This window comes from Montipora foliosa, chromosome 7, assembly GCF_036669935.1.
Source record: "Montipora foliosa isolate CH-2021 chromosome 7, ASM3666993v2, whole genome shotgun sequence".
NCBI classification, from domain to species: domain Eukaryota; kingdom Metazoa; phylum Cnidaria; class Anthozoa; order Scleractinia; family Acroporidae; genus Montipora; species Montipora foliosa.
In genome coordinates, this window is record NC_090875.1 from 23038946 (window position 1) to 23051445 (window position 12500).

The window sequence follows — 12500 nt, forward strand, 5'->3', positions numbered from 1 at the left end:
AATTCTATGATATTCATAAATCAGACAGCTAACGCTTTCAAACGGTACCACACATGACAGGAAAATTTCAATTGACCGAGCGACAAAAATTTTTGAAACCGATGATTGGATTGAAGTCAATTTGCAATGCATGCGTGTTAAATATAGCTCCCTCTTTCAAAATTATTTAACACGGTTTCCTACATTAGACAATCGTAAAATTGGTATCAGTGTGAATTACACAGTTAACCGATTTCCATGATATATGATTGCAAACTCTATCTTCACAGGAACGAGTTTTGTAAGCGACAGAATTTTGTAGACGATGAGAAAGTGCGCACTACCGGTTTGATGGATTAAAAATTCTTCAAATTGGTATCATTGTAAACTAGACAGTTAAGCAATTCCAAGGATATATGTTTGAAACCTTTATCTTGCAGACAATGAATTTTATCAGGCCATGAAACTCAATTTTGAAAACGGAGAATGCCATCGTACAAAATTTGCGGCACTTTCTCTCCTTCACGAAACTTCCACGTAACGCGCGCGGTAACATTGGATTTAGCAACAGAACGGGAACGTCAGTGGCGACGTCGCGCGCAGCAAAACTACCAATGAGAATTTAGAATAGAGAAAAAAGGAGTGGAGTCTATTCTATTCTGAATTCTCATTGGTGTTTTTTCTGCGCGCGCCGTCGCCACTGACGTTCCCGTTCTGTTGCTAAAGCAGCCTAATTATCCACGGGAAAATTGATATGATCCAAAAATAACCTAAGAGGGATTACGATGGGAATAGGGACAATATGAGAATTACTTCTCTTACCTTCATAATCTCTAGATGCGAATAATTATTGGGTCAGAAATGGATTATTAGGCCATGATGACGGAAGGTTGAATGACAAATTCATCAGTCATTTTTCTTCCAGATAAAAAGTTACTTGTGTCTGGAACGGTGAGTAATTACTAACTTCTTACAAACAGAGCGAGAGGGCTGTACTGGGGAATATTGGCCCGAGGTCTTGGCAGTACGGACCGAGCGCAGCGAGGTCCGTACAAAAACGACCGAGGACCAATATTCGCCAGTACGGCTCGAGCTAGCTCGGTTAGTAAGAAGTTTATTATATGGTTTTTTAATTACCTTTTGCTTTGTTTTTGCAAGCCCGTAATCGGCCCGTGGGCATTACGGGAGAATAATGCCCTACAATTCAGTCACAATTAGCCAGTCAGAGCGCGCGTTATATCGGCTACAAACACAAGCCATATAATAAATGCTTCCTTAATTTTGAATAAATGGATATGTTTGTTTGTTCTGTGGGATTGTACAAGTAATACAAATAATTCTTCAGTTTGGATAAATGAAAACAGGATTAACTCGTTTCACTCTGTGACTTGACCTGGTTCCAACCAAATGACCTTCGGAGAGTTTTAATCCTAGTGAAATAACCCTCTGATTGGAGATATTGCTTGTTTTCTTTTATAAGCGATTTTTAATGAGCGATCACATAATAAAAACACATCAAAAACATTTTATGGAGATATTTAATATAACATACAGGGGCACCCAACGACCAATTTGTTGTAAAATGTATTATTATACCCCAGTTAATGAAAATAAATGTTATTAAGGCATTTTCAGATGTTTTTCAGTGTTGCTGGGAAAACATTATCTGTTCCTTTTTCCCAGCAAGACACACAAGAAATTTCCCAGCCAGCTAGATAAAATTGGTTGGTTTCCCAGCCAGCTGATCAAATTTATTTCCCAGCCAGGAATTCCGCGCGGTTTCAATTCCCTCAATCCAAAACGACCAAACAAAAGCGACAAAACCGGGACAAAACAGGTTTTTTCCGCAAGCGCAATCACTCTGACCAGCCGTCGTATGTTTGGGAGAGGGAAGGGGTTTTTTTTTTTTTTTTTTTGTTTTTTTAGTCGTCCTTGGTCTTCAGAGTTTCTACAGCCAGCTCGGATTGAAATGCTAGAAAAAGTCAGTAATTTCCAGGCAAAACCTCTATCAATAACAAAATTTCCCAGCCAGCTCATCGAAACACCTGTATTTTTACCAGCCAGCAAGATTCCTCTGGGGAACAGATAATGTGAGGAACAGATTCGTTGGGTGCCCCTGAACATAATGTTATATGATTAAAAAAACATTGTCAAACATCTCGATTTGCACTTTAAAAGAGAAAAGGAAATAAATATGAATGTTGAAGATATTGTTATTAAATCAGCTCTTATTTACCAATACGTTCATATCAAGCATTTTAAAAAACATGTTGATTTAGCGAAAAATTAATACGATCCTAACCTGGCATGGTGAAATTGGAGGAATAGGACATGGAACTCAAATTTAACTCATTTATTAGAGTATGTGTTTGGTCGGAGCTCTTTATGCCATACCCATTCAGCTTTTCGTAATGCTTTTGGGCGGTTTTACAATAAATATGGTATTGATCGTAGGTATTGCTATGGTATCGAATATAGTTATACACATTCATGAAAAAAGCACCCATTCTAGGTCACATATCTGGTTTTATTTATCTTTTATTTTCTAACAATCGTATACAATTAACATTTTGCCTAAAAAGTATTGTTTACTAATAATATATGAAATGCACTGTAACACTACTATTCATAATGAATTGAAAAATATGGGTTATGTAAGTTGTGACTTGTGATGAAAAAATAGTATATAATACATATAATTTGTCACGTTGTTATTGTAAGATAGTTTTGTGATGGTATGTAGATTCGTTGGTATGCACGTTACGTAATTATGCTGAGATGTTAATGTTTAAGGAGTTTGTCCGTTGGGAGTTGTCACTTCGACGGCATCTCCGCTTTTGATCAGTTGGAAATCAGTTTTGTTTTAGAAATTTCCGTGTTTTTGGTTACTACGTTTTTTGTGTTAATATTTATCCTAGGGCAATCTATGTCTGATCAATAAACGAGATGCCCCCTCCTATATGACTGGTGTTTTCATACTTATACTACAAGTTAGAAATTGTTTTGTTTTCGGTTCAATGAAGAGTGATTGGACAACAAAGATATAATTATTAAAGAGGATATACATTGTTGTCATAATAAAGAATTAGTTAATGACAATGGGATGTATAAATGTGTAAAATGCGGTTAAATTAATACATATGAATTGATTAATCAGTTTATATATTTTTATTCAAATATGCATAAATTTAGAAGAAAGTAAATTTACACACGGAAATATCACATTTTAAATTGTTTAGATTCACTTTGTTAAAACTATAGCAAAAAAAAGTCAGTTATGTTGATAGGACTAAAATTATAATATTTGCTTTAAACAATAAAATGTTACCAAAAGTGAATAATGGTGACCGAAAAAGAATCATTGGTTTAAAATTGATCTTAAAACAAGTTTTTAGACTTTTAAGCATTCAAAACCATTTCAAATCGATCTCGAGGTCTAAAAAAACCTTACAATTCCAGGAAATTTGGTGGAAAAAGCTTTATTTTTGATTAAGGATGATGTAACCATAATATGCTTAGACACTATAAAATTCAATTATAAATAAATTACACAGACAAAATAGTGGTTCCAATAATTCTAATAATTATTAAAATGATGATGGCAAATAATTGTTCAATAATAAAAATTAAGAATTTAGGACCATAAGCTGGTCAATCTAGATTTGTAACTATATATATATCAGTTTGCCAAAATAAAACACCATTATATAACATTAATCACATTAAACCATAACCTACACGGAAAACCAAGGGCGTTCCTGGCCAGTTTTTATCAGTAAACCAGATGGCACAAATTGAAAAAATAAAAATAAATAAAATAAATAAACTAGTGAGCAGCAATTTACGAACTGTTTGTGTAAACCTTGTTAACTCTCCGGCGCGTTTCGTTAAGCTAACGCATACTTATTTTACGGTGGCCCACAACTGTCACGGCAATAACAAATACATGTACCTCACGGCAAAACTAAAACTGTCACGGCAATTTCAAATTCCGCACGGCAAAACCAAAATGCTCACGGCAAAACCAAAATGCTCACAGCGAAACCATAAAGCTCACGGCAAAACAAAAAACTCACGGCGAAACCGTGAAAACGTTTGCCTTTGTACACAACAGTGTCTAGAAATGTGGCTCCAGTGTGCGAGACCTCAGCCGTAAATTTTATTGTTGGGTGGTTTGAGTTTGCTTGTGTGATGAACTTGTCTATATCCTGTTTGCTGACATCCCACAACGAAAAAATATCGTCAATGTATCGTTTCCAAATCAGTGGCTTCATGACGCTTTTGCTAAGAATTTCTGTCTCGATGTCGGCCATAAAGATATTTGCGAAAGCAACGGCCATTTTCGTACCCATAGCGGTACCGTGAATTTGAAGATAGTTCTTTCCGTTGAATTGGAAAGAGTTCTCTTTAAGTATAAGTCTTAGCATTTCTTTGATATAGTTAGTGGGAATTGGAGGGTTATTTTTGTGAAAATTTTCGTACGCATTGCATACTGTAGTGATTCCCTCTTCTTGCGGTATATTTGTATATAGACTTGTGACATCCATCGTTACAAGGAAAGTTCGTTTTCCCATCTTCGTCTTTTCAATGAAGTTGATAAAATCTGTGGAGTCTTTAAGATAAGACGTTTGTGATGTGGAAATAGGCTGAAGTAATGTGTCAACAAATGCTAATATTCTTTCTGTAGGCCCGTTACAACCAGAGATTATTGGTCTCCCTACAAGAGTAGGCTTGTGGATTTTAGTGACGGTATAGAATTCAGGTATTCGCGGTGGATTTGGTGTTTGAGACAACCATTTTTTAGTCATGTCATCGATATAGTTGTCACCTTTCTCTGGTTTTTGGCTTTGCCGTGAGCTTTTTGGTTTTGCCGTGAGTTCTTGATTTTGCCGTTAGCTTTTTGGTTTTGCCGTGAGTTTTTTGTTTTTGCCGTGAGCATTTTGGTTTTGCCGTGAGCATTTTGGTTTTGCCGTGCGGAATTTGATATTGCCGTGACAGTTGTGGGCCACGGTACATACTTCTTCAGGCAGTTTTACAATAATACCTTAAACGCCTCTATTTAAGCCATATCTGATTGCAAAAATGACGGCCACAAACACAAGGTTTGACCAGATTTTCGAAAGGGAACATGTGCAGCTGTGAAATATTAGGGCAAGGCGTGAGAACAACGTTTTGGGGTCATGGTGAAGGAGCCCCTTGGGCGAGTGGCCGGGTCATAAAGTTTGCTTGCCCGGTGGGCAAGTTAGAATTTCAACTTTTTTAGGCCTTTTGATAGGAGCATTCCTGCATTCTACCTCGATTTCAGTGTACCTGATAGGCAGCCTCTCTCATGAACTGTTTGGCAGACTGCTTCCATATTGCTGGAACTGTAATAACCCAACGCACTTCCTCGGCTGTGTATTCAATTCCACTCTCATCGCTTATCCGTTCCAAAGCCTTGTCTTTTAGATATTCCAGCGAATAGGAGAATATGTCAAGGGCTCGTACGTTTTTTCCGTTTCGGGCTTCTAAAAGAGTATCCCTATTCAATGTTTCCTATCAAAATTTAATGGTAAAATCACATCATGATGAATAATGGACCTTGTGAGCACAAACCTACGTAAATAGTACTGCGAAAGAAGCGGTCATCAGTCTCGACGTTTCGTCATTTTTTGTACAAACAGGATAAATAAAAGAAATCCTAAATATTTTGTTGATATCTCACAAGGCGTGTTATAGAAAATCTGAATGCCTATTAAATAGTTTGAAATCCAGCTACTCAGACAACACCAAAGATTACAAGATTAGTGATGAGCACAAACACAAGCTTACCTCCGAGCCATGAAGCAACATCTTGAAACGATCAAAGTAATAAAACGACCTATCCTTGTCATCCTCCAACTCTGCATATTTCTCAGCAGCTTCATATCCAAATTCGACAAATTTTTTCTCTGGATTCAACAACAAGCAGGTCGGTGTTTTATGTGTAGGAAACCCTTGTGCACTTCCCCAGGCTCTGTTCATGTAGATGTCTTCACTTCCGTCTTCACGATTAAATGAGTAAGCAAAACCACTGAACGACGTTCCAAAGTCTATTGACACAACAACATCATATGCAGACGCTCGATTCCCACTGAAGAGATTGCCCTCTAAACGCAAACGCCGTTTAAAGCCTAAGGGATCAACGTTGAAAGCCATGGAAACTGCAATACTTTTTTTTAACAGTAAGAGCGCAAACAAGCAGGAGGGCCTTTTCCGTAATACTCGGTGAGGATTAATTACACCAGTATGGTTTGGACAAAGGATGAGCCTAACACTAAAATTATTCAGACAAATTTCCGAGAAGTGTCGCCAAGAGTGTCGCGTCAACGCATCACCTAATATGGATGTTAATTTGTTATCTTTATTATGCAAAATATTTTCTAGAAAGCTCTTTTCCAAACTTCTATTTACCAGGCAGAGTTACATTTATTGTAGTTTCAACCCGACAAAAGTCATCGATATCAACCCAAATGTAATGAATATATTTTTCTTTACTAAAAACACCATATGTCTGCCATATCTCTGACATTTGACCACCTCTGACTATTCATAGATCTTCACCTCTTGATAATTATCACTGTCCTTTTACGGTAATCATTTATCCTACAGCTCCTTACGTCACTTCATTTCCCAGACAACTATGCAGCAAACTGATGCCTACTCAACTGCATCCGTATAGCGCAGGGAACATTCCCATTTGCCCTTAGCTAGGTCCAATGCGTTGATGGGCAATCTTTTCCCTGGAAAAATATCATTATCGCCAGGAGAATCAGATTCTTTTAAAATAACATCAAAATCGATTGAAGGGATGGCGGCAGGCAATTCAGGAAACGCCACCGAACAACACTTAAATTATCAGAAGATTTCTGACGACATGACGAGGATATATAACCAAGCTCAACATGATCTTCAAGATTTTTTTAACTATGCCACTTCATCTGTGGCTCAACAAAGATTGCTTGAGGCTGAACTTGCAAAATGTAAAGACAGGTAGGGACATACCTCGTTTTTTGCCTCGGTACACAGTGACACAACAGCTAGTTCACACAAATGAAAAACAAGAAATTATGCCTCCACTCAGCACACTTGAGCCATCATACCTACTTGACAATGCCTTGATATTCTAGCAACGTAACAGTCAGTACTCTGTCATTTTTATTAAGAAGCAAAAATGAAGTTTTTTAACGTCTCTAGTGATTGAAGATATCTCTTATAGCATTTCGTAGTGCAATACAAGTGATAGATTTTCCTCCTTCAATCAAGGTTGAGGCGGTTCACTGTGGATCAAGCCCGACAGGGCAACAAGGAAAGCAATGTTGAGAATATTGCCAGTACAAACCGTCCCTCTGTTCTTGAAAGAAAGTATAAAGAATTCTGTGACCATGAACGCATGGATGTCATTTCTGCTCTAGAAAACGAGAGAACAGGAAAACGACGAGACCCATGGGCTGAGATGTACATGGACCAGTACATCGCGTGCATCATATTTGAGGTATTTTGGACCGGTGGATGCTACTCCTTACCTCGTTACAACTAGTATAGCCCAAACAAATGAAATTGCTCCCGGCATGGTTGTTTGTTGTGCGAAATGAAAGGCCAAGAGTTCAAGATTACAAGAACGAATAAGGCAATTTGAGTGGACGGGTGATTTCATCTCGTAACTTCGAGATTTCGCATAGCATATTTGTTTTAAATTTTCATTATGTTGCTCAGTGTTCGCTTCGCTCTTTCTGCATGAAGGGAAAAAATGGCTGTGTCAGTAATTTTAGACTTCAACACATGCAATACTGGTGGGGTTAAATATATATTTCCTCAGTCTAAGATCTAGGCCTTTAATTAAAACAATTTATTTACACGCTGGGGATTTTTTGGCCCGAATCGGCCAAAGCGACAGGCTCAAGTTATACGTCAGCGGTCGACTCCGACTAGGCTCTTTTGCTAAACAAAGATGGCGGCCATAAGTGGAGTATTTTCGAATACTGTTCGAGGAGCACTTGCGATCGCAGAAGCAGAACTTGCATGTAAAGTTGTTGAAATGGAGAAAATAAAAGATGCACTTGAGGATATGAGAAGTCTGTTGGGGCCTATATGCATTCGTCATTTCAATACACGCGTTGGATTTAAGCACATCATAGGAAATTTGTTCCCAATGCTACAGAGGCAAACAATGGGTTGGCTCAAGCAATTTCGGCGACGAATGTCTCCCCGATGCTCTGTCAAACACCCTTGGCAGGTAATTGTGAAAGAAAAGCTATCCAGGGAGCTTTTTTATGTTTTTGAAATGATCGTTTCCCGGACAAATTTCGGGGTAATAACAATTTAAACACCCAAGAACTGCGTGTTTGCCTTCACATCGCACAACCGGGTGAGAAAGGTTTTTTCTGATTGTACCGATCAGAATCTTACTCAAGCCACCTTCTTGAAAAGAAAAATTAAAGGTAACAAGCGTGTAGAAGCGATTATCGATGAGGAAAAACAATTTGGGATGAAATATTCCTACAAGAAGGAACTCATGGTCATAGATTTCTATTATGGTTATTGGAATGAACATGACTGGCCTCAACATGTATAAATATAATAATGAAAATCACAAAAATAGTTTCAACACTTTTAATTTTCTGTCTTATAATAATAATATCTTGCTATAACTTTCAGGCCTTATCTCATTACAGTCATGAAATCCCTGGCAAGAAAAGTTATTCTGTAGTAATAAAATCCTTGATGTTCATGCCAAATAATTTACTTTTTACATATCACTTGCTTTTCCTTGAATCAATACAATATATTAATGATGTGTAATATATATGACATAGAAATATATTTTCATATTAACCAAAACTTAACAGAAAATTTACTTTCCCTTGAATCACTCGCTAAGATATAAATATATAGAAATAGACAAACATATTAATGAAAGTTCTGTCTGACGAGCGCTTAGGCGCGAAACTCAGAGTCACAGAGAATCGATGGGTCCTCTTTAATCCTTCATCTTATGTATACTTAGCTCTGCTACAACAGCATTGAGCACTTTATGCCAAGGTAGACTCTACCTCCACATTTATATATAGAATGTATCTTTTTATGTAATGATAAAATTTTTATGTTATGAAAATATTATCTTAAAGATTATATGTTTTCCATTGAATCAGTCCAAAATATATAAGTAAATATTTTATGGTAATATTGATCATTTATATAAATAATTAGATTTCTTTTGCTTCACTCAAAATTTAATCATATTGTAATAATTTGAAAAACCGACCAGCCAAGCCAAGGCCTGGTCATCCTTTCCAAAGGGTGCCCCATCCCCACCTATTGTCACTTTAAAAGAGCCCTCTTGCTTTCCAAATCAGTTAAGCTTATCCATTCTTTTATTGTTGGCACTGAGGTAAAACTGTGCCATTTTAAACAATAGCTGGAGAAGGTCACGATACTTTCCATTGAATTTACATTCCTCGTCAATCCCATTACAAAGTGTTTCCCTCACATCACTTAATTCACCAATTTCAATTTGATTAATTCTATGCAATAACTCCTTATATGTAAGAAGTCTGGGTACTGGAATGTTTTCATGAACTGAATGTGATTTTTACTAACCCCAGTTTCATCTAAGCACATTGTCAGAGATGACCTTAGAGTTATACTTCTGCTTACTTGCAATTCCACCCCTCTACAAAATATTAACACTCCTAACAAAATTGGCATGACTTTTCTCAAACTCTAGGATCTGCTTTACAATTTTGGGAATCACCTTTTCTGTAAACTTAGCACATTTCATTAATGCATCAGTTAACATTCCTATGGGAGCAATCTCATTTAAAACTGCTATGAGTCCTGCATAAGCAGGTGCCATATTTTCTTCAGTTGCACCATGCAACATTTTAGCAGCACTGACTGTCTGGGTTTTTCTTCGCCGGGCACTTCGGCTAGGACCAGATATCTTTCCATCAGCCCCCAAACTAGTTGGAGAGTTTTTCCTTCTATTTATCAGGTGGTCACCAACAGAAATCTTAGAAAAAAATAAAATAAAATGCCCATCTTCAGCCCAAGTTCAATTGCTACTTTCGTCATATTGTATATTAATTATTTTATTAGACACATAATAAGATACATTACCAAATTTAAAAGTTTTAAAGCCATGACATGTAAATTCAATCACCAAAACATGCCAGGAATATAAATAAAAACACAAAAATTCGATAAACTGACCTTTTCCTGCACATCTTGATTTTCTTTATTAATGAACAATTTTGCCTAAGAAATACAATAATGTAAGCTGAGTTTCACACAAAATCATCACAACAACAGTGTATTTCGTAATAATCTGCGAATATTTTAGCCCAAATAGACGTATTTAGAGCTAAAAAAAACATTTTTATGGGCTTGATTAAGAACTAGATTCTCCCAATAACATTGAAAGACATGTAAGTGTGCAGTAAGGCGAATTTGATATTTGATCTTAAGTGTTGCTTACCTTGGACTCCAGTCGCTTTAACTTCCTCGCTTTTTTTGCAAACTCTCGATCACGGGTAATGGCACTGACAAGAAGGACGTCTTGCTGTCGTTTGATTTGTAAGTAATCATTCAGAGGGAAACGTTATTTACATCCTTTTCTTGGAGCCATCTGGCCGACGGCCGAGGTCAAGCGTCTTCATTCACATTCTGCAAGAAAAGTAAAAGTCACTTCGCTTTGTAAAGTCGAAATTCCGAGAATTCCAGCGAGATTAGGCTCACAAAATGTACAATTACAGGGAAACGAGAACAAAATCGAAAATTCTGAATCGGACAAGTTCTTACCACTTGATGCATGGATTCTTGCCTCTTCTTGTCTTGTCGTTCTAGAGTTTAAATCTTTCAAAGAACGCCTTCAAAATACACTTTGCTTCTCAACACAACAACATACGTTGATTCTCGACCAACGGAAACACACAATATTATCTTCACTACGCAAAGTTTGGTACCAAAATGAAGCTGAGTTGTTCTATTTGGCTCGTCTAAATTTACCGCGCTGGCGATTAACCATAAGCCATACGGGGCCTGCATACTTTGCTAATTCCAGACTGTTTCTCAGATCCCCACTCGGCCAATATGGCGATCGAAAAAAATGCTCCCAAATATTTGGCCGAAATATGACCTAAAAAATCCCGGCGTGTTAATGAGTGTTTTTTCAAGGTTGGGTGACTGTGTTATTGTCCCGCTTCTGTTTGCTTTGCAGGAGGCATACCAAGCTGCTCGATTGTTAAAGGAACATTTTCTTCGAAGTATGGAGTTGATTCTGATGTCGGCACCTTCGATTGGGGAACAATATTTTGAACAAGAACACAACGGAATGGTAAAGTCATTTGTGTAACTTGACTATCAATCGACCCGTTGCTCATAGCTTACTTCCAATTCAATTCAGCCCACTTCCTTTCCGCTTGTCCCTATCATGACTGATGAATAGGGTGTGCACAAACGTAAAAATGAGAAGTGACATTAGCCCTAATTCAGTTTTAAAAAATAAGGCGTTCGTGACTTGCAATGCCCTTTGACGATGGGCGACTGGGAACTAACTTAACCCAAGCACTCATCGTTGACTCTAGCTATTTAATTTTAGCACAAAGTTCACTTTTCTATTGACAAGAGCAAAACTGGCAGCCACCAACAGAGCACTATCAGCCAAATCCGTGAGAACAGTTTAACGCTGATCATGAAGGAGACTGCAGAAAATTGCGATATCTCCGCACTTGTACAGGTACTGACGTATTCTAGTATATCGGAGAACATGTCGCCGGTATGGGGCGCCAAATGTATTTTTAACATTTAGAGTGGTTATTTGTATATAACCAAAACAAGTATGGTTATATGTAAATAACCACATTGCAGTTTGGCTATTTCTAAATAACCAAAAGGAGACATTGGTTATATAACAAGTAACCAAGAAATGAGTGTGGTTATTTGCTAAATAACCAAACCTGAAAATTGGTTATTTGCTAAATAACCAAACTGAAAATTGGTTATTTGCTAAATCACCAAAACTGCAAAGTGGTTATTTGCTAAATAACCAAAATCGAAAAAATGGTTATTTGGTTATTTTTTAGAGATAACCAAAACTTGATTTTTTTTCCAGTGACTGCAAATTGCAAATTGGTTATTTGGCACAAAATGGCTAGTACTTAAACACGGAATGCCGGAATGATGGAATGCCGGAACGGTGGAATACTTAAACACGGAACGCCAGAATACTTAAACACGGAACAGTTGTGAAAATTCTGACAATTGGAACACATGGTTTCCTCCCCCCCCCCCCCCCCCCAAAGTGTTCAGGGCAAAAAATTAAAGTACAAAACAATGGTGAAATATGAACCCTTTTATTGTCGTAAAAAGGGTTGCTGTTATTCATCGTGGTGAAGTTCAATAATAATAAAGTATTCTCGTTTGTTTCACGATGTGGTCACTTGTGATGTAGATCGCGCCGTTTCGACTGCATACTGCTAGTCTTCATAAGGCGATGATGTCGA

General features: G+C 37.3%; 2 protein-coding genes and 1 pseudogene across 4 annotated transcripts in view; 2 read left to right on the forward strand and 1 right to left on the reverse strand.

Annotated features, from left to right (window-relative positions):
• LOC138010455 (heat shock 70 kDa protein 12A-like) overlaps positions 1-6315 on the reverse strand; it is a 29379-nt gene extending 23064 nt beyond the window's left edge. The window contains exons 1-2 of the mRNA XM_068857422.1: positions 5791-6315; positions 5290-5514 (exon numbers count right to left, since the gene is read on the reverse strand). Of these exons, the coding sequence (XP_068713523.1) occupies positions 5290-5514; positions 5791-6156 (591 nt within the window). The 5' untranslated portion in view covers positions 6157-6315. The remainder of the gene's footprint in view (positions 1-5289; positions 5515-5790) is intronic.
• A 330-nt stretch (positions 6316-6645) lies between these two features.
• LOC138011408 (uncharacterized) overlaps positions 6646-12500 on the forward strand; it is a 9435-nt gene continuing 3580 nt past the window's right edge. The window contains exons 1-4 of one of the 3 annotated variants that reach the window (XM_068858391.1): positions 6646-6990; positions 7264-7492; positions 11216-11332; positions 11597-11734. In XM_068858391.1, the coding sequence (XP_068714492.1) occupies positions 6725-6990; positions 7264-7492; positions 11216-11332; positions 11597-11734 (750 nt within the window). In that variant the 5' untranslated portion in view covers positions 6646-6724. The remainder of the gene's footprint in view (positions 6991-7263; positions 7493-11215; positions 11333-11596; positions 11735-12500) is intronic. The other 2 variants (XM_068858392.1, XM_068858393.1) reach the window with 2 other exon arrangements.
• On the forward strand, positions 7807-8709 carry LOC138011409 (uncharacterized; annotated as a pseudogene).